The following is a 22,500-nucleotide window of genomic DNA, read 5'->3' on the forward strand; positions in this document are numbered from 1 at the left end:
TGTTGATGTTGAAATCTTCCATGTTCCAGTAGGAAAGAAAGGATTATTTGTGTGTGGTGTGTGTGTATGTGTATGCGTGTGTGTATGTATATGTGTGTGTGCGTGTATGTGTATGCGTGTGTGTGTGTGTGTGTGTTTTCTCTCTTTGTTTTAACATCTGTTAGCTGATACTAGACGGGGGAAAATGTAGAATGTGTATGCATATGCATTGGGGTTGGGGCATGATGGAAAGAGGTGGTGGGATCATAGAGACAGGGAAAGAGGCATGAAATACGGCAGAGGTTAAAAGGAAGAGCCGCGAAAGATTGGACTGACTGAGAGTAAAGTGTAACTATCTCATTCCAGTGACAGGATAAAGTATGCTCATTATAACTGTTTGCGTGTGTGTGTGTGTACTTGCATGTGCATGTGTGTGTGTGTGTGTGTGTGTGTGTGTGTGTGTGTGTGTGTGTGTGTGTGTGTGTGTGTGTGTGTGTGCTGAGCAGAGAACGCCAAAGCGAACCAGGAGAAGTTCCAGAAGATGAAGGACATCTACAGCAAGCTGAGGGAGGAGCACGTCCAGCTGCTGAGATCTGTAAGTGCCCCCCGAAAACAGAGTATGGCTGCATACATGGTTGGGGTAAAAAAACGGTCATACATATAAAAGCCCACTCATGTGCATACGAGTGAATGTGGGAGTTGGAGCCAGTGAATGAAGAAGAAGAAGAAGAATATCTGTAAGCTGTGACCCCCCCCCCCTTCCCCCCCCTCTTCCCCCACGCTCCCTGTCTTTATCCCCTGTCTTGACGTCTGTGCTCATATACCTTATAATATACATGTGTGTGTGTGTCTCAGTCTGTGTGTGCATACGAGCATGTGTGTGTGTGAAGCCTGATTGAATGAACAGATTGTGTGTGTGTGTGTGTGTGTGTGTGTGTGTGTGTGTGAAGCCTGACTGAATGACAGATTGTGTGTGTGTGTGTGTGTGTGTGTGTGTATGCATATGTATATATTGTATGGTGTGTGCGTCTATGTGTTCCTGTTAGTGTGCGTGTGTGTTATCGTGTGTGTGTGTGTGTGTGTGTGTGTACGTGCAGCGCATGCGAATGTGTGTGTGTGTGTATGGGTGTGTGTGTGTGTGCATGCATCTGAGTGTGTGTGTGAGCGTGTGTGCAGGTGCATGTTTGTATGCTGCGCGGTGTGTGCATGAGGATGTGTGTGCGTGTTCATGTGCGTTTGTGTGAAGTGTAAAACACCTGGACATGCCAACACGTGTGCAGAATGCAGACATCAACAAGCAGCTGGCAGCAGAAAAGAAGACTCTGGAGGAAAAGGATCAGATCATCAAGGTCAGTGGGTTGGGGGCAGGGGGCGGGGGGGCAAGGCGCGGGGGGCTAGGTAGTGTGTGGTAGTGACTCAAGTAAGGACACTTTAGGAATTCAGCTAATGGTAACCTTAATGAGTTATACATATCTACATTTTGGGCTTGAAAGACTCGAGCTTGTACTGTGCAGTATCATTTACAGGCACTAGCGGTATACTGTAGGCAGCTGAATCTAAACGTCCCTGTGAAAGGAGCGGTTAACTTTGTTTGCGTTTGGTGTGGGTTGTTTATCTTTCTGTCTCCCCGTCTCTCCCCTTCATCTCTGTCTCTCATTGTCTGTCCTTCTGTCTGTCTGTCTGTCTCTTTCCTTCCTGTTTGTCTCTGTCTCTCATTGTCTGTCCTGTCTGTCTGTCTCTTCCCTTCCTGCTTGTCTCTGTCTCTCATTGTCTTTCATTCTGTCTGTCTCTTTCCTTCCTGTTTGTCTCTGTCTCTCATTGTCTGTCCTGTCTGTCTGTCTGTCTCTTTCCTTCCTGCTCATCTCTGTCTCTCATTGTCTGTCCTGTCTGTCTGTCTGTCTCTTCCAACCATGCAGTTTTTCAATCTGCAGAGTGAACTGGCAAAGGAAGTTGCACCTTATTGTGTGCCGTAAACCACTGTTGTCTGAATGTGCGGAAGGAAATCAGCTACTTTCCACATACAGCAAACACCTAAGCAGTCAGATTTGCTAACCAGTCCAGAAAGCAAGCTCTAGCAGTTGTGTTAAGCACAAGACAGTCAATGAATTAACTGAACAAGTAGCTGGATAATCGGTCTACCCATCGAGGGAAAGCGGTAATACAGAACCATGCTTCCCAGTTCGTCCTCTGTGTCTTCAAGAACAGAAACCAAGTGGAGTTTTCCCTAAGAATTGCCCAAAGCCTCAGTATTTTTGCTGGAATTGTGGCTCCCCCCCACTCCCCCGCCACTTATTCACCAGTGGCTCCCCCCCCAACCCCCCCCCCCCCCCCACTTATTCACCTGCTGTTAGTTTTCTGCCTGAGACAAATTGAAATGCTTGTTTTCAGCATTAGACAAACACAGATATATATATATATATGCTTGCGCATATACACACATGTACACATGCATGGGCACATGCATGCATGCATTCACACACACACACACACACACACACACACACACACACACACACACACACACACACACTCACTCACTCACTCACTCACTCACGCACACTCACACACACACACACACACACATGCACATGCATACATACAGAGGCATAATACTCAAGAGAATAGGATGAGTATTGACAAGATGATGTGCTTGTATGTCATTGGTATTATATCTAAACAAAACAAAATTGGTTTTCCATTTTAGAATGAAATCAATGTCATGTTTCTGACCTCATTTTGTGCATGACATTTCATGTAAACTTTTGTTTTTAGTAATTTACAAAAATGACGTCCTCTTTCTGCCTTTGGATATAGAAATGTTTTGCATGTATGAAATGTGCACAGAATTTGTTTACTTTAGTTTTATGTGGCATGTCTGCTTGTTGTCAACAGCATTTTGACATGCCATTTTCAGATTAAAAAAAAAAAAAAAAAAAAGAAAAAAAGTGTGCAGTGTCACTCACTTTGGAATGTCGAAAGATGAAAAATTATCTGTTTTTAAAATTCAGATGCTTCCCACCATTTGTAGTACTGTTATTCTGTGAAATGATGTTCCTGATAGAAAAAAACACAACAACTGGTACTTGGCACTGTTCGTGTTATATCCCCCCAAAAAACAGGGAAAAAAAAAACCAAAACAGCATTGATAGCTCATACACCTTTGAGCCACAGACACATTGCTGGATTTTTAGATCTGGATCTGTCCATGTTCACAACATGATGAAACAAAAAATCTGTTGGTTATCAAGTGCTCTTCAAGAGAATGGTGGTTTACAAGCATTCCAGAAAAGGTGACATTGATTCCATATACACTACAATCCGTTTTGTACATGGAATTGAAGTTGACATCGCATTGAGTGTTTTTGTTCTGCATGGTAACAGCTTTTATCATTTGTGTGTGTGTGGTTTACTGAAACTGTTGCACATAACGATAGAGAATGGTTTGGTATGATTGGTTTTGCACAGTGAACAATATTTCTTATCCCAAAGAGTTTTTGTTATGCACAGTAAATGCTTCTACTGTTCTCTGTGTGTGTGTGTGTGTGTGTGTGTGTGTGGTTTTCTGCAACTGTTGCAAGTGGTTGAATCGAATCGTGTTTAACTGCTTCAATCTTTCTCTCTCTCTCTGTGTATGGTGTGTTGTTTTCTTTAACTTGTTGCACTCATCATCAGAGTTTGTGTTGTTGGCTTTTGATGATGATGCCGTGTTGTCCCGTTGATGTGCATGTGTCGACGTGCCCTCCCTCCCCCCCCCCCCAAACTCCCTACCACCCTCCACCCCCCATGCCTCCCCGCCCACGCCATGCCCACTGCATGCTGGGATCAGGAGCGGGAGAGCGAGTTGCGGCGAGTGAGTGAGGAGCAGCGCGTGATGCAGGACAACCTGCAGAAGTCGGCGGACGACGTGTCCACCCAGCTGGCCCAGGTGTCGGCCCACAGGTCACAGCTGGAGGAGCAGAAACAGGTCAGGGGAATGGGGGGCAGTAACGCACAACTCGCAACTCAACACGTTTTTGTTTTTTTCTTATAAAATTATATATATATATATATATATATATATATATATATATATTTTTTTTTTTTTTTTTTAATTTTTTTTTACACATACTGTACCGTGACCCACTGGCACAAGCTCTGGCAAAAAAAAAAAAGTCTGTTTATTCTAGGATTAAGATCTTAGACATGACCTAATCTTCCAACCTGAAGAGCAGAAACAGGTCCGAGAGAGGGGGCAGTAATGCAGAACTGGCTAGCCCAAATTTTTTTTTTTTTTTTTTTTTTTGTCGATTGCGTGTGCTACTACACACCTTTTACCCACTGGTGCAAACTCGAGCAGGAAAAAAAGCAGAAGTTTACCTTTCGTTCAAGGATTAAGATGTTCAGGCATGACTTAATCTGCCAGCCTGTCCCAGGTGGAAGAATGGAAATGGGTAAGGGAGAGGGAGAGGTGGAAGGGGAGAGGGGAGGAGGAGGGATAGGTGAAAGGTGAGGGGCAGAACTCGGAACAGTTTTTATTTTATTCAGGGATTGAGGTCTCAGGCATGGCCTGTTCTTCCAGCCTGGAAGAGGAGAAATAGGTCAGGGAGTGGGGCAGACCTCAGAACTCTTTTTTTTTATTTTATTTTTTTTATTCAAGGATTAAGACTTTTACTTTGGCACAGCCTAATCTTCTAGTCTGTCCTAGCAAATTTACATCCAGAATCAGAATGCAGAACTCAGAAATAATTTTCATTCAAGGATTAAGGGTTTTATTTTGGCATGTCCTGTTCTTCCAGTCTGTTCCTTGCTAATCTACTACGTCCACTACAGAGAGCACACACATCCATGAAGAAGAATGAGGAAGAGAAAAGAGAGAGAGAAGGGCAGGGGAGAGAAAGGGAAGAAGAAGGGGAAGGAGAAGGGGGAGGAGAAGGGGAAGAAGAAGGAAAAGAAGGAGGAGAAGATGAAGGAGAAGGGAAAGAAGAAGAAGGGGAAGAAGGAGAAGAAGAAGGAGAAGAAGAAGGTCAAGAAGGAGGAGGAGAAAAAGGAGTAGAAGAAGGAGAAGAAGGAGGAGGAGAAGAAGAAGGAGTAGAAGAAGGAGAAGAAGGAGGAGGAGAAGGAGAGGGGCAGGGGAGGAGAGGAGGGGGTGGGGAGGGGTGAACAGGATTGGGGGATTCTAATGCAGGAGTAGAAGTGTATCCATATTACATGGAGATGGTGTTGGTGCATTGGTAGTTAACTCCCCCTCCTCACACCCCTCCCCCCCTTTCTTTTATTTGATTTGGTATTAAAACATGCACTTTGGTTATGTGGCCCCTGACGTTTCAGTGTTGAAAAAAAAAAAAAAAAAATCAGTCACTCCTTCCCATGGGAGAGGGGAGAGGGAGGAGGGATAGTGGGGGTCGAAGGTTGTGGGGAAGAGGGGATGCAGATAGTTGTTTCTGCAGTTCTCCGGTTGTTTCTGCAGTTCTCCAGTTGTTTCTGCAGTTCTCCGGTTGTTTCTGCAGTTCTCCAGTTGTTTCTGCAGTTCTCCGGTTGTTTCTGCAGTTCTCCAGTTGTTTCTGCAGTTCTCCAGTCAGGCACGGAAACCTGAATATTCCTGCGCTGTTCCAGTGCATAGTCTTGGGGGAACTAAGCTTAATAGTTAAGGTTAGGGGATGACCTGTTGAACAGCAGCCCTTGGTTTGGAAGCTGTGTGGTGGGGGTTCTTGGTGACTACAACAGCCTGAAAACAAAACAGACCAGCCAGCAGGTGTTTGCCGCTTTGCATGGCTGGTATTTCCTGTGCCAGAACAATGTGGGTCTGAGGATGGGGTGGCAGCGCTGTCTCTTCAGGTTTAGTGTTTGAAATCATAATCTTCTTCTTCATCATAATCTTCTTCTTCTTCTTCTTTTCTTCTTCTGCGTTCATGGGCTGCAACTCCCACGTTCACTCGTATGTACACGAGTGGGCTTTTACATGTATGACCGTTTTTACCCTGCTGTGTCGGCAGCCATACTCCGTTTTCGGGGGTGTGCATACTGGGTATATTCTTGTTTCTATAACCCACCGAACACTGACATGGATTACAGGATCTTTAACGTGCGTATTTGATGTCTTGCTTGCGTATAGACACGAAGGGGGTTCAGGCACTAGCAGGTCTGCACATATATTGACCTGGGAGATTGGAAAAATCTCCACCCTTTACCCATCAGGCACCGTCACCGAGATTCGAACCCGGAACCCTCAGATTGCAAGTCCAACATTTTAACCACTCAGGTACTGCGCCCATCTGAAATCATAATCAAGGCATCATAAACAGTGGAAGGTTTGCTCTTTCCATCGATACCAAATACACTGTTGTTAACTACTGGTGAGGTACCTAAAAAAAAAAAGTAGTAAAGCATGTGCATCGGCAGTGACTTAGGAATCAGCCTGCATGCACTGCCCGTTCCTGGATACTGTCAGGGCTTATCGGGCGTGTTGGAGCCAGACTCTGTGCGCTATGTAAAGGTGAGTGTACATACGTAAGTTTTGGCTTCACACACACACACGGTGCTGCCCTCAGTGAAAGATTTGGTACGTATGGTAGAGATCGGTTGAGGAATGTTGTCTGTGTTGATGAAACATGTTGTCTTTGTGTGTGTGTTGACGAACATGTTGTCTGTGTGGTTTGTTGATGAAACTTGTTTTCTGCCTGTTGAAGTGATAGAGAGAGAGAGGGAGGGAGGATGTTGTCAGTGTGTGTGTGTTGGACGAACACGTTGTCTGTGCCTGTCAAAGTGACGGAGGGAGGGAGGATGTTGTCAGTGTGTGTTTGTTGGACGAACACGTTGTCTGTCTGCCTGTCAAAGTGACAGAGAGAGGGAGGGAGGATGTTGTCAGTGTGTGTTTGTTGGACGAACACGTTGTCTGTGCCTGTCAAAGTGACAGAGGGAGAGAGAGAGAGGGAGGGAGGATGTTGTCAGTGTGTGTTTGTTGGACGAACACGTTGTCTGTGCCTGTCAAAGTGACAGAGAGAGGGAGGGAGGATGTTGTCAGTGTGTGTTGGACGAACACGTTGTCTGTGCCTGTCAAAGTGACAGAGGGAGAGAGAGAGAGGGAGGGAGGATGTTGTCAGTGTGTGTTTGTTGGACGAACACGTTGTCTGTGCCTGTCAAAGTGACGGAGGGAGGGATGATGTTGTCAGTGTGTGTTTGTTGGACGAACACGTTGTCTGTGCCTGTCAAAGTGACGGAGGGAGGGAGGATGTTGTCAGTGTGTGTTTGTTGGACGAACACGTTGTCTGTGCCTGTCAAAGTGACAGAGAGAGGGAGGGAGGGAGGATGTTGTCAGTGTGTGTTTGTTGGACGAACACGTTGTCTGTGCCTGTCAAAGTGACAGAGAGAGGGAGGGAGCATGTTGTCAGTGTGTGTTTGTTGGACGAACACGTTGTCTGTGCCTGTCAAAGTGACAGAGAGAGGGAGGGAGGATGTTGTCAGTGTGTGTTTGTTGGACGAACACGTTGTCTGTGCCTGTCAAAGTGACAGAGAGAGGGAGGAAGGATGTCAGACTGTTGCATGTCCCGATGCATGCCAGAATGCTTGTGCCTGATGTTTTTCTTGTCTTTGTTTTTTTAACGAACTTTTTGTTTCTTGTGTTTTCAGTGTGAGAGCAAGCATGCACGCATGCAGAGAGAGAGAGAGAGAGAGAGAGAGAGAGAGAGAGAGAGAACGCCTGGGGGGTTGTGGGGGAAGGGGGGCAGGGAGACATAAACAGATGACAGAAAAATTTTTATCAGTGAGGGTTAAACACAAGCCAATATAGCTTTTTTACACGCTGCCCTTACCAATGAGATGGTGAAGAAGAAAAAGGAATAAAAGAACAAGAAAAGAAATAAAGAAAATGGAAACAAAAAAAGGTGATATGGTTCATTTTAGGATGTGGAAAACAAAGTTTATGCTCACCCTTCAAAAAAAGTGTGTAAGGAAATGTCAAACCAAAGACTTGAACGTTTGAGAGAGGGTTAGAGAGAGAGGGAGAGGGATAGAGAGAAAGGAGGAGAGTTTTGTGGTGTTACTGGTTTAGCGTAAGTGACTCAAACGTTTGAGTCAAAGCAGATTCAACAGCTGGCGAGATAAATGGCTCTCCTTTGAGAATCAGCCAGTCAGGTTGAACGAGAACGCACGATGGGATGTGAGGGAACCTGCCTTCAGAACTGGAATCAGAATCACTTTATTGTATCAGATTGGGAGATCAAAATGTGGTGAAGTCTGTCATACATATTACAAGCAAAACAGTGTCATACATATTACAAGCAAAACAGTGAAAGGTTTCATGCACCTTAAAAACGTCTCATTGGTATTATTATAACGTAAAGAGCACACAGCGAAGTTGAAGAAAGTCCTTCCCATCTGTGTTGATAGATGTAAGAAGTGGACTGTACAAGCACCTGATGTCAGTGCTCAGCATGGTATTGTGCTGAATGTGCATGCTGCATGAGAGAGAGAGAGAGAGGGACAGAGGGAGAGAGAAAGAGGGAGTGAGAGAGGGAGGGAGAGAGAGAGAGAGAGAGAGAGAGATCCTTTCCTGTCCTGTGCTGTGTTGTGCTGTGAAAAATGGTTGGTGACTGCAGTTGGTGTAAGTGACGGTGTGGTATTGTGCTGAATGTGCTTGTAATCTGCACTCACACACACACACACACGCACACACACACACACACACACACACACACACAAAAGAAAACACAACAGAAAGCAAATTGGTTCTGTGTGTCCTGAGGTGCCTGTGTAAAGTGGAACGTTGCTCCGGCTTGGTGTAAGTAATGGTGTGCTATCGTGCTGAATGTGCATGCTGCCTGCACAGAAGAAGAAAAAAAAAAAAAAAAAAAAAAGAAAGAAAGAAAAAAAGGGAGAAAAATTGACCGTGGAGAGTTGTGGTTGTATGTTCAAACCCTTCAGGCCTCAGAGCTGGATGGGTTTTACACAGGCTGGCAGAAAAGTAAGGTAAGTGGACTGTGTTTTTTTTTTTTTTTTTTTTTTTTTTCTTTCAAAGGTACAGGTCCTGCCTTTTCAGATTTCATTACGACAAATTCACGGCAAATGTTTTCATAGAGAAACAGTGATACATGTTATTTTAGAATCTATTTCTTTTACTGTGTGGCAAATCAAGAAACAGTGATACATGCTATTTTAGAATCCATTTCTTTTACTGTGTGGCAAATCAAGCTGCAGTGTTTTTATTACTTTTAGGCTGTAGTTACAACTTATTATGGTTCTACGTATGGATTTTTTTTTAGTTCAATCTTTGTCACGTACATGAGTGCTTCGTCGTCGGACTTGACTGGGTGCGGAGAGACTGTTTGGTGTGAGTTATGAGCCTTTGGGTGAACAAAACAGTTTCCATTTGGATTGACAAAGATGTATTTTATAGGTTGTACATGTCTTTTACTATGTAAGAATGCACGTTGGTATGGCGTAGTGTTCCTTCTTACATATGTTGTAACATGAAAGTTATGGAAGGTCGGGAAGAAACGAAAGGGTTGTGTGAGCTTGCTCTAGTCTTCGACCTGAAGACCTAAAATGTCAGAAAGTGTCAGAAAGTAACTGCTAGAGTCTACAGTTGGGTGAAAAAAAACCCAAAAACGTTCAGTGGTGAAACTCCTTCGAAAGAAATGAACAGGTGAATTAAATTTGTGAAGTGAATATTTAAAGTGTCAATAGACCAAATTAATAAAAAGACAGTCAGTGAATAATTAGTGAATATTCAGAACTGAATAATAGATAAGTAAAACACTAAATTGAAATGACTGAAAATAAATACCTGGATTAATGAATGATAAATGGATCAGATGAATGAGTAAACAACCATATCAAGAATGATAAATAGTATTGTTGCTTTTGGTCTTCTTTTCTTGTCTTTAAGTGTCTTGCATAACACACACACACACATACACACAAAACACACACACACACACACACACACACACACACAGCACACACACACACACACACACACACACACACACACACACACACACACGCAACACACACACACACAACACACACACACACACACACAACACACACACACGCATGCACAAAACTTTAGACACAAAAAAGAAAGCGCTAAACCCACAGACCCCAGCACACCAGGTCATGCAGCGTTCTCTCTCCGACAGGACCTGGAGAGTCAGGTGGAGAGCCTGAAGGAGACCAGGTCGGAGCTGCAGTCGGAGCTGGAGGAAGCACGGAGCAGCCTGGCCGACCTCCAGGGTCGCCTGAACGACGCTGAGAAACAGGCCGCTCTGACCGAGGAGCAGAAGTCGACCGAGATCCTCGCCCTGCAAGCACGGGTCAGTGGTGGCTGGGTGTTTCACATGTGGAGTGATGGCCTGGAGGTAATGCGTCCGCCTAGGAAACGAGAGAATCTGAGCACGCAGGTTCAAATCACGGCTCAGCCGCCGATATTTTCTCCCCCTCCACTAGACCTTGAGTGGTGGTCTGGACGCTAGTCATTCGGATGAGACGATAAACCGAGGTCCCGTGTGCAGCATGCACTTAGCGCACGTAAAAGAACCCACGGCAACAAAAGGATTGTTCCTGGCAAAATTCTGTAGAAAAATCGACTTCAATAGGAAAAGCAAATAAAACCGCACGCAGGAAAAAATACAAAAAAATAGGGGTGGCGCTGTAGTGTAGCGACGCGCTCTCCCTGGGGAGAGCAGCCTGAATTTCACACAGAGAAATCTGTTGTGATAAAAAGAAATACAAATACAAATACAAATACATCACATGGTCTTCATAATGATTGGTGATAATGATAATAATTATAGCAAGAAGAAGAAAAAGGAGAAGAAGGAGAAGAAGAAGAAGTAGGAGAAGAAGGAGAAGAAGAAGTAGGAGAAGAAGAGGTAGGAGAAGAAGGACAACGACAGTGATGACGGCGACGACAAAGAAGAAGTAGAAGTTAGTTATAATCGCATGCCACCCAGTACAACTGCTCTGCATGCTTTACTAAGCACATAACATTCTATATAACATATTATGACAGTGTTACATACATGCACCAGTATGCGCCTAGCAAACTATATACATACATGCACCAGTATGCACCTAGCAAACTATATACACTCGTGACACAGAACACAAGCAAATGGATGGAAGCATACATTCAAATATATATAGTTTCCTAAACTTGTTGTATATGAATGTGGGAAGTTTCTCAAACTTAATGTATGAATGTTTGTCAGTGCCGGGTATGTTTCATTTCCATAACCCACCAATCACTGACATGGATTACAGGATCTTCAATGTGCGTATTTGATCTTCTGCATGCGTATACACACGAATGGGGGTTTCAGGCACAAGCAGGTCTGCAGATCTGTTGACCTGGGAGATCGTGAAAAAAAAAATCTCCACCCTTTTACTCACCAGGCCCCTCAGATTGAAAGTCCAATGTTTTAACCACTCTGCTGTTGCACCGACGGGCACCATAGCCGAATGGTTAAAGCGTTGGACTTTCGATCTGAGGGTCCCGGGTTCGAATCACGGTGATGGCGCCTGGTGGGTAAAGGGTGGAGATTTTTACGATCTCCCAGGTCAACATATGTGCAGACCTGCCAGTGCCTGAACCCCCTTCGTGTGTATACGCAAGCATAAGATCAAATACGCACGTTAAAGATCCTGTAATCCATGTCAGTGTTCGGTGTGTTATGGAAACAAGAACATACCCAGCATGCACACCCCCGAAAGCGGAGTATGGCTGCCTACATGGCGGGGTAAAAACGGTCATACACGTAAAAAGCGCACTCGCGTATATACGAGTGAATGTGGGGGTTGAAGCCCACGAATGCAGAAGAAGAAGAAGAAGCTGTTGCACCTGTCGCTTTATTATTATTGTTGCTATGATTATTATTGATATTAACGTCATGATGGTGATGATGATTACTCCAGCTGGAGCAGACAGAGGCGGAGAAGCAGACAGCAGAGGACAGCCTGGGCCGACAGCTGGCGGAGACGCAGCAGCAGCTGGAGAGGACGGCGGCAGAGAAGCGGAGAGTGGAGGAGGACCTGGCAGCCCAGCTGGACAGCCTCTCGGAGCAGCTGGGTCAGGTGACGGCCGACAAGGAGGCCTCCCAGAGACAGCTCCAGGGTCAGCTGGACGACCTCCACAGGACCCTCATCCGTCAGTGGTTTCCTGTTGCAGTCTGTTTGTACCTTCCTCCTCAACCCCCTGTTGATTTTTTTTTTTTTTTTTTTTTTTTACTCCTTTTTCTTTGTTAGTGGGCTGCAACTCTTACGTTCACTCGTATGTACGTGAGTGGGCTTTTACGTGTATGACCGTTTTTACCCCGCCATGTAGGCAGCCATACTCCATTTTCGGGGGTGTGCATGCTGGGTATGTTCTTGTTTCCATAACCCACCGAACGCTGACATGGATTACAGGATCTTTAACGTGCGTATTTGATCTTATGCTTGCGTATGCACACGAAGGGGGTTCAGGCACTGGCAGGTCTGCACATATGTTGACCTGGGAGATCGTAAAAATCTCCACCCTTTACCCACCAGGCGCCGTCACCGTGATTCGAACCCGGGACCCTCAGATCGAAAGTCCAATGCTTTAACCATTCGGCTATGGCGCCCGTCCCCCACCACCCTCACCCAATCCCCATCCCCAGAGGGTATGATATGATTAAGTATTGCCTTCTCGGTTGTTTTGTTTGTGTGGAGCAAAATGGCTGTGCTATTCATCTTTGTCGTGCATCGTTTGAAATAACTGAAGATTTATGTTTTCTTATCTCTGTGTTTTCTTGTTTTTATTAAAGTTTCTTGGGGATTTCTTGCTTTAAAAATGAAAGTTTGGTGGTGGTTTTTATTTACTAACAGATTTTTTTTCCCCACACATTGAACGATGCCTTGAGATTACTGGTGTAATTGGTTTGAAAATGTTGTTGGTTTGTTTTAATTTATGTGTGGAACTCTTTTGTAAGATTATTGGATTAGCATGAATAAACAAAAGGGAAATCTATAAAGAAGGAAAGAAAAGTGGTAGTTTAAGAAAATGAGTGTGGTTCTGTTTGTGTGGTGATAAGTTGTTTTTTTTTCAGCGTGTGCCAGTTGCAGCATGTGATGTGTGAGTGAGTGGGATTCTACACGTGTAGAGCAGAATGAATTGTAAGTGAGAGGGATTCTACACGTGTAGTGATAAGTACTTGCCGTGTATGCCAGTTGCAGCATGTGTTGTGTTATGTGTGGGTCCCAGGTGGCGCGGTGGCTGAGGGGCGGGCCATGATACAGGAGGCACTGGACCAGGTGGACAATCCCTCCTACACTGACGTCAAGTGTACCGCAGGTACTGGGCTGGGCTGTAGGGTGTGTGGAGTCAGTGGTGTGGTGTGGTGTGGTGTGGGGTGGTGTTTGTTGTGTGGTGTTGTGTTATGGTGTTTGTTGTGCTGTGGTGTGTGTATTTAAGCATACTGTTGATGTGTGTGTGTGTGTGTGTGTGTGTGTGTGTGTGTGTTCACAGAGTTCCTGATCCAGAGAGCCCGGCCAGTGCTGCAGTCCCTGGAGAAGCTGACAGGGTCCCACGGCAAGTACAGCATGGACAGGAAAGGTCAGCCAGTGGTCCCTCCCTTCTTTAACATCACCCACCATTCCCTCCCTTAGCAGGATCCACTGTTCCCTCCCTTCTGTAACAGGACCCACTATTCCCTCTCTTCTGTAACAGGACCCACTATTCCCTCCCTTCTGTAACAGGACCCACTATTCCCTCCCTTCTGTAACAGGACCCACTATTCCCTCTCTTCTGTAACAGGACCCACTATTCCCTCCCTTCTGTAACAGGACCCACTATTCCCTCCCTTCTGTAACAGGACCCACTATTCCCTCCCTTAGCAGGACCCACTGTCCCTCCCTTCTTTACTGTCACCCATGATTCCCTCCTTTGTTTAACTGGAGCCAGGATTTGATCCCTTGTTTAACAGGATTCCTGCCCTTGTTTAACTAGAGCCAGGATTTGATCCCGTGTTTGACAGGATTCCTGCCCTTTTTTAACTGGAGCCAGGATTCGATCCCTTGTTTAACAGGATTCCTGCCCTTGTTTAAAGAAAAATGAAACAGAGAGTTTGTTCGCTGGAAGCGGAGGGGAAGAAACTGATGGAAAGAAAAAAGGCCAATAACTGTGAAGCCAACCCGGCAGACCAGTGCTCAACAGGGGGACAGCAAGACATCCACCTAATATCGATAGTTCCCTGTGGACTGCTGACGTTGGAACTGTGACGGACGAACCCGGGTGTGGCCATGTTTGGGGGAATCTAAATGAGCGGCGTGGGAGTAATGCCAGTGAAACAGTGCAGATTATGGGGCAAAAAAAAAAAAGAAAAAAAGCAATACATCCACCCACTCTTTATATCCAAGCACAGTTTTGTATTTTGTATTTCTTTTTATCACAACAGATTTCTCTGTGTGAAATTCAGGCTGCTCTCCCCAGGGAGAGCATGTCACAACACTACAGCGCCACCCATTTTCTTGTATTATTTCCTGCGTGTAGTTTAATTTGTTTTCCCTATCGAAGTGGATTTTTCTACAGAATTTTTGCCAGGGACAACCCTTTTGTTGCCGTGGGTTCTTTTACGTGCACTAAGTGCATGCTGCACACAGGATCTCGGTTTATCGTCTCATCCAAACGACTAGCATCCAGACCACCACTCAAGGTCTAGTGGAAGGAGAGAAAATATCGGCGGCTGAGCTGTGATTCGAACCAGCGCGTTCAGATTCTCTCGCTTCCTAGGCGGACGCGTTACCTCTAGGCCATCACTCCACATTTGCACAGTCATGTTCACAAAAAGCGAAGAAGTGCTTACGGCATAAAAAATTTGTTGGAGTCAGAACTAAAAAGAGAAAGTACTTCAGTTAACGATGGTCAGTGGATCATTCCGTTCAGTCTCCTGCCAACCTCAACATTGCTAGCTAGCGGGACAAAGGGGAGGTTACCTACTTCCGGGAGGTTATCGGCCGTAGTTGCTTTCATTTTCTCCGCATGGGCGGATAGTAGTTTGCACAGGACAGGAATGTCAGACCCCTGCCGGAGTCTGCACTAGTTGGGTCACGTTAAGTATGTTATTTTAATGTAATTTTAGATAGAAAATTTCCTTTCTAGTATGTTAGGCTATGCTGCTGTCAGGCACCTGCCTAGCAGATGTGGTGTAGTGCATATTATTTATTTTTTAATTATATTATTATTATTTAGTTATTTAGTTATTTATTTAGTTATTTATTTTATTTCATTTTATTTTATTTTATTTTTTTGTACGCTTATAGTTGACTTCATCAAGTTTTTGCGCCTTATTCATATTATTATTATTTGTAGTAGTTCCCTTTTTTTATGTATTTATATTTTTTCTTTTTTTTTTTCTCAAGGCCTGACTAAGCGCGTTGGGTTACACTGCTGGTCAGGCATGTGCTTGGCATGTGCGTATATGGATTTGTCAGAACGCAGTGACGCCTCCTTGAGCTACTGAAACTGAAACTGCATATGGATTTTGTCCGAATGCAATGACGACATTACCTTGGGATTCAAAAGGATTTGTGTTTGGCGTGGTGTTTCAGGCGTGTGTTTCTTTTCTGCCAGTAGCTCTTCCCACGTGTTGGATGATAATGCCGTCGTGATACTTTATGTTTTTTGTAGGTCGTGTCAGTTTTGTGCATAAGAGACAGTATCAGTATCAGTATCAGTAGCTCAAGGAGGCGTCACTGTGTTCGGACAAATCCATATACGCTACACCACATCTGCCAAGCACATGCCTGACCAGCAGCGTAACCCAATGCGCTTAGTCAGGCCTTGAGAAAAGGTGAATAAATAATAGATAAGTGTACATAAATAAATAAATAAATAAATAAATAATAATTATAATATAAAAAAGGTAGTAGTAGTAATAATAATAATAATAATAATAAGAGACGGAGTAATGTAAGGCATAATAATATAATAATGTAATAATAATGTAAGGCATAATAATGATAATAATAATAAGAGACAGAGTAATGTAAGGCATGTTAAATGTGGTTTTAGGGGGGACATGATAATGCCTTTGTGATTCATTATGTTTTTGCACAGGACATTTATTAGTAGGTCCTGTCAGTTTTGTGTGTAGAGACAGAGTAAGTTATGGCTTACTGAAACATGGTTTAAGGGGGAAATGAATTTCCTACGGTGTTCGCGGCTGTGTTTCAGATCTGCAGGAGTTTGTGGCGTCTATCTCCGAGCTGTCGCACAGAATGTCGGACACTTTGCTGCACGGCTTTGCCACGGCTCACGCCGCCCAGATAGAACCTGGCGAAGGTGAGTCATTTTGACACACCTGGTGAAGATGAGTTGTTTTGACACACCTTGGAAAGGTGAGTCATTTTGACACACCTGGCTAAGGTGAGTCCACACCACACCACACCACAGCACATTGCACCACACCACACCACACACACCACACACCACCACACCACACCACACCACACCACGCCAGAACACACCGCACCACACCAGAACACACCACACCACACCAGAACACACCACACCACACCACACCACACCACACCACACCACACCACACCACACTACACCAGAACACACACACTACACCACACCAGAACACACCACACCACACCACACCACACCACACCACACCAGAACACACACACCACACCACACCAGAACACACCACACCACACCAGAACACACCACACCACACCACACACCTATCACACACCACACCACACCACACCACACCACACCACACCACACCACACCACACCAGAACACACCACACCACACCACACCACACCACACCAGAACACACACACCACACCACACCAGAACACACCACACCACACCACACCACACCACACCAGAACACACACACTACACCACACCAGAACACACCACACCACACCACACCAGAACACACCACACCACACCACACCACACCAGAACACACCACACCAGAACACACCACACCACACCACACCACACCATACCATACCACACCACACCACACCACACCACACCACACCCCAACCAGAGCCCTGTCTTCCCCCCCAGAACTGACCAACGCCTGCAGAGACACGGGCACGTCCAGCCTGACACTGCTGGACACCCTGGACAACAGCGATGACGACAGCGGCGCCAGCAGTCTGGGGGCGGCGGCGGACACTGTGCGTCAGCACGTGCAGCATGTTCTGCAGCTGGCGGAGGCACTGGTGCCCAAGAGCAACGACGTCAAGGCCGAGGAGATCGGGGACATGGTGGAGAACGAGATGCAGTCCACCACCTCCGCCATTGAGGCCGCTGCTGAGAAGATCCAGGTGAGGTGTTTGGTGGGTGTGTGTGTGTTTGTGAGTGAATGGTGTGTGGGGGGGGTGGAGATGTGTGAGATGGTTGTGTGTGTGTGTGATGGGTTGTGTGAGGGAGGTGGGGGGCGGGGGGGGGGGTTGTGGGGGGAGGTGATGGAGAGGTGATTGGAGACATGGTGGAAAACAACATGCAGTTCGCTACCTCTGATAAGATTCAGGTGAAATGTTTGTTGGATATGTGTGTGGGGAGGGCAGGAGGGGAGGGGGGGGGGGTGAAGATGTGTGAGATGGTTGTGTGTGTGTGTGTGATGGGGTCAGGGAATGGTGGTGGTGGGGGGGTGTGATGGAGAGGAGATTGGCAACATGGTGGAAGAACAAGATGCAGTCTACCACCTCCGCCATTGAGGCCACTGCTGAGAAGACCCAGGTGAGGTGTTTGGTGGGTGTGTGTGTAGTGGGGGGTAAGGTGTGGGGTGGGGGGAGGGTGTATGTGATGGATGTGTATATGTGTGTGTGATAGGGTGTGTGTGTGTGTGTGTGTGTGTGTGTGTGTGTCTGTGTGTGTGTGTGCACTCAATAACAATACACTAATACACACACACACGCACACACACACACACACACACATTACGCTGTGTCTTTAAAACACTGTTGAAGCTCTGAGAGGCTGTGAACATGACACACTACATCTTTATAACACTGTTGAAGCTCTGAGAGGCTGTGAACATGACACACTACATCTTTATAACACTGTTGAATCACTGAGAGGCTGTGAACATGACACACTACATCTTTATAACACTGTTGAAGCTCTGAGAGGCTGTGAACATGACACACTACATCTTTATAACACTGTTGAAACTCTGAGGGGCTGTGAACATGACACACTAGATCTTTGTAACACTGTTAAATCACTGAGGGGCTGTGAACATGACACACTACATCTTTATAACACTGTTGAAGCTCTGAGAGGCTGTGAACATGACACACTACATCTTTATAACACTGTTGAAGCTCTGAGAGGCTATGAACTTAACACGTACTTTTCACGTCCACAGCAAATGCTGCAGAAGACGAGAGAGGACAGCACAGGAGCCAACCTGGAGGTCAACGAACGTATCCTGGACTCCTGTACAGAGTTGATGAAGGTGGGATGCTGATCTGGGTGATCAGAATAGAGAGAGAGAGAGAGAGAGAGAGAGAGAGAGAGTGTGTGTGTGTGTATGTATGTATGTATGTATGTATATGTATGTGTGTGTGTGTGAGAGAGAGAGAGAGAGAGAGAGAGAGAGTTTGCAAGTATGAATGTGTGTTGTGTGTGTGTGTGCGTGTGTTTAAAGTATATTCTTTCGTTTTTTAATATATATAATAACTGACAGATGGATTAGTGTTGCCTGCGTGCTTGCTTGTGTTGACATGTGCATACAAGGACCGATAGTTAGTGCAGGTACCGTTTAGTTGACAGAGCTGAAGACAAATGTCTTTGTACAGAGCATGTCTTTGTCCACAGATATCGTCATCTGTCTCTGAAAACTAATGCATAAAGACAATTGATATAGCTTCTTTCCACGTAAGATATGCTCAGTTTCGCTGTACAGTGTAAAAACTGACCCAGTAGAACATGCATTGAAACACTGAAATGGAAACCTGCATCAGTAACGCTGTACAGACATCCAACCAAACACTGCAGTATGATCAGATTTACACACACAGATCATCAAACGAACGAGGAGAATCATGGTACACAACACAACACTCATCACACACATCACACATCACAATACCTCGATAAAGCACATGGGGAAAGTGAGAGCCCCCGTAATTGTATGGAGAGATTTTTATAATCTGATAGTGCGCAGGGTTTATTAATGAGTTATGAAATGAGTTTTGTATTTTAATTTAATTTTTTAAAGTAAGTGCCAACACAATTTTTCTAAGTATTCACTGTGTCCGCCGATCGATTGTGATCGCTCCTTAATATGAGATCAATCGCCTAATCGGGCCAAGTAGTTTTGTGACCTGCTGTGATTCATCATCAGACACAAAACGAGAGCGCCAAAGAATCGACAGACAGACAGAAAATATGAAAAAACTTAGCCGTATGCAGAGTACAGGAGCAGGAGTCAAGATGGCTGCCGGAAAAAGAGGGCGCTAGTCAGGGATGCACAGGGGAGGTAACCTACTTAGGGAGGTTATCAGCCGTAGCTACTTTCGTTTTCTCCGCATAGGCTGGTAGTATAGGAATCAGACCCCTACCGGAGTCTGCACTGGTGGGTCACAGTAAGTATGTTACTTAAATGTAATTTTAGGAAGAAAATTTCCTTTTCATATCACAGTCCTTGACACTTACATCACAGTACTTAACAACCAGTCCCAATACTTGAAACCCATACTAAACTATATCTGAACTATTGGTGTAATAAATTGTAGTAATGTTAGGCAGAGCTGTTCACTTTTTCACTGCTACATGCGACTTAAGTTGACTCTACAGTGCACCGTCACAGGCGACTTAAGTTGACTCTACAGTGCACCGTCACAGGCGACTTAAGTTGACTCTACAGTGCACCGTCACAGGCGACTTAAGTTGACTCTACAGTGCACCGCCACAGGCGACTTAAGTTGACTGTACAGTGCACCGCCACAGGCGACTTAAGTTGACTCTACAGTGCACCGTCACAGGCGACTTAAGTTGACTCTACAGTGCACCGCCACAGGCGACTTAAGTTGACTCTACAGTGCACCGTCACAGGCGACTTAAGTTGACTCTACAGTGCACCGTCACAGGCGACTTAAGTTGACTCTACAATGCACCGTCACAGGCGACTTAAGTTGACTCTACAGTGCACCGCCACAGGCGACTTAAGTTGACTCTACAGTGCACCGCCACAGGCGACTTAAGTTGACTCTACAGTGCACTGTCACAGGCGACTTTTGTCAGCATTGAGGGGTCATGTTGATAAGACCATTTTTTCACATTGTAACAAAGCTTGACAGCTGCAGCCAGTTTCCTGCCAATGGAACAATGAGTCGATGACTGACCTTTGCCCCCTGACCGAGTTTGAAGTGAGTTGTTTTGACATGAATGGAAGACGGGCGCAGTTGCCGAGTGGTTAAAGCGTTGGACTTTCAGTCTGAGGGTCCCGGGTTCGAATCACGGTGACGGTGCCTGGTGGGTAAATGGTGGCGATTTTTACAATCTCCCAGGTCAACATATGTGCAGACCTGCTAGTGCCTGAACCCCCTTCGTGTGTATATGCAAGCAGAAGATCAAACACGCACGTTAAAGATCCTGTAATCCATGTCAGCGTTTGGTGGGTTATGGAAACAAGAACATTCCCAGCATGCACACCCCTGAAAGCGGAGTATGGCTGCCTATATGGCAGGGTAAAAACAGTCATACACGTAAAAGCCCAGTCGTGTGCATACGAGTGAACGTGGGAGTTGCAGCCCACAAACGCAGAAGAAGACATGAATGGAAGCCTGTGACTGAGAACATTGTTTCTAAACTATTTGGTGCTGGGGAGTGTTTTTCACACAGAAACTTGACAGTGAAAGAGTTAAAGTAAAGCAAATGTGTGCAGGCCATCAAAGTGCTGTTGGAGAAATCCAGAGACCTTCAGAAGGAAATCATTTCTCAAGGAAGGGTGAGGCCTCACATGTCGAGTTCATGTCACGTCTTGTGTAGCGTGTGTGTGCGCCATTAGTGTTTGTTGCTGGAAGTGGTGTCGGCTTTCTGTCAACTGTTTGTTTGTATTTGTATTACTCATTTTGTCACGACAGATTTCTGTGTGTGAAATTCGGGCTGCTCTCTCCAGGGAGAGCGCGTCGCTACACTGACAGCGCCACCCATTTTTTTTGTATTTTTTTCTGCCTGCGATTTTATTTGTTTTGCTGTTGAAGTGGATTTTTCAACAGAATTTTGCCAGGAACAACCCTTTTGTTGCTGTGGGTTCTTTTACATGCGCTAAATGCATGCTGCAGATGGGACCAGTTTATTGTCTCATCCGAATGACTAGCATCCAGACCACCACTCAAGGTCTAGTGGAGGGGGAGAAAATACTGGCGACTGTCAGTGTGGTTCGAACCAGTGTGCTCAAATTCTCTTGCTTCCTAGGCGGACACGTTACGTCCAGGCCAACACTTCACTTGTGAAGGAAAAGGGGATGTGTTGTATATTGTGTTTGTATTTAGGTCAGAGAGAAAGAGGTAGTGTTTGTAACACAGAGAGAGACGGGCGCAATAGCCGAGTGGTTAAAGCGTTGGACTGTCAATCTGAGGGTCCCGGGTTCGAATCACGGTGACGGTGCCTGGTGGGTAAAGGGTGGAGATTTTTACGATCTCCCAGGTCAACATATGTGCAGACCTGCTAGTGCCTGAACCCCCTTCGTGTGTATATGCAAGCAGAAGATCAAATACGCACGTTAAAGATCCTGTAATCCATGTCGGCGTTCGGTGGGTTATGGAAACAAGAAGATACCCAGCATGCACACCCCCGAAAACGGAGTATGGCTGCCTACATGGCGGGGTAAAAACGGTCATACACGTAAAAGCCCACTCGTGTGCATACGAGTGAACGCAGAAGAAGAAGAGTAACACAGAGAGAGAGAGAGAGAGAGAGAGAATATTGGGTGTCAGTTTTTTTCTGTCTTTGCTGTTACATGATAAAGTATCAGCTGCATTCAGCTTCTGTTGTGTTCTATCAACTTGTATTTGAAACTGTGTGAGTTTGAAAAAAGAAAGAAGGTTCAACAGCTGAAGTAGGTCCAAATTTCTAAATTTTCTTTCTTCTAAATTTTCTTCTTCTTTTATTCCTTCGTGTTTCTCTTCCATCAGGCCGATTACTCTGGTGATAATAAATTTAATCTCATGTTGATATTGATGTTAGCATTATTTTACTATATTATGTACTGTTTGGTTATTTGTTTTACTTCATTATTTCATTACTTACTGTTTATGAATGTTATTTGATACAGTTGATAATACGGTTCATCAGCCGTCATGTTTAGAATTGAAGTGCAACGTTGCGAGCTCAGTATAAGCTTTAAGCTTTAAGTTGATGCTCTTTTGTCTTTGTTTGCATTGTAATCATGTGTACTGTTGAATAATTAAAGATTATTTAAACCAAGTAGGTCCAGAGTTTCATTTGAAATTGATCTTTCTGTATTTTGTTAGCACAGCATAATAATGCAAGCAAAAGCTAGTAATGCTATGGAGAGGATACAAGTGACAGTGGAATCT

At 45.1% G+C, this 22,500-nt stretch overlaps 1 protein-coding gene across 5 annotated transcripts in view; it reads left to right on the top strand.

Moving 5' to 3' along the window:
• LOC143288554 (huntingtin-interacting protein 1-like) overlaps positions 1 to 22,500 on the top strand; it is a 108,560-nt gene that overhangs the window by 62,827 nt on the left and 23,233 nt on the right. For 3 of the 5 annotated variants that reach the window (XM_076597149.1, XM_076597150.1, XM_076597152.1), the window contains exons 16-27: positions 486 to 574; positions 1,260 to 1,328; positions 3,806 to 3,943; positions 8,878 to 8,922; positions 10,098 to 10,271; positions 11,872 to 12,103; positions 13,181 to 13,270; positions 13,445 to 13,531; positions 16,151 to 16,258; positions 17,012 to 17,274; positions 18,321 to 18,410; positions 20,844 to 20,906. In XM_076597149.1, the coding sequence (XP_076453264.1) occupies positions 486 to 574; positions 1,260 to 1,328; positions 3,806 to 3,943; positions 8,878 to 8,922; positions 10,098 to 10,271; positions 11,872 to 12,103; positions 13,181 to 13,270; positions 13,445 to 13,531; positions 16,151 to 16,258; positions 17,012 to 17,274; positions 18,321 to 18,410; positions 20,844 to 20,906 (1,448 nt within the window). The remainder of the gene's footprint in view (positions 1 to 485; positions 575 to 1,259; positions 1,329 to 3,805; positions 3,944 to 8,877; positions 8,923 to 10,097; positions 10,272 to 11,871; positions 12,104 to 13,180; positions 13,271 to 13,444; positions 13,532 to 16,150; positions 16,259 to 17,011; positions 17,275 to 18,320; positions 18,411 to 20,843; positions 20,907 to 22,500) is intronic. The other 2 variants (XM_076597153.1, XM_076597151.1) reach the window with 2 other exon arrangements.

The sequence above is a fragment of the Babylonia areolata genome, chromosome 12 (assembly GCF_041734735.1).
Source record: "Babylonia areolata isolate BAREFJ2019XMU chromosome 12, ASM4173473v1, whole genome shotgun sequence".
In the NCBI taxonomy this organism is placed as follows: Eukaryota; Metazoa; Mollusca; class Gastropoda; order Neogastropoda; family Buccinidae; genus Babylonia; species Babylonia areolata.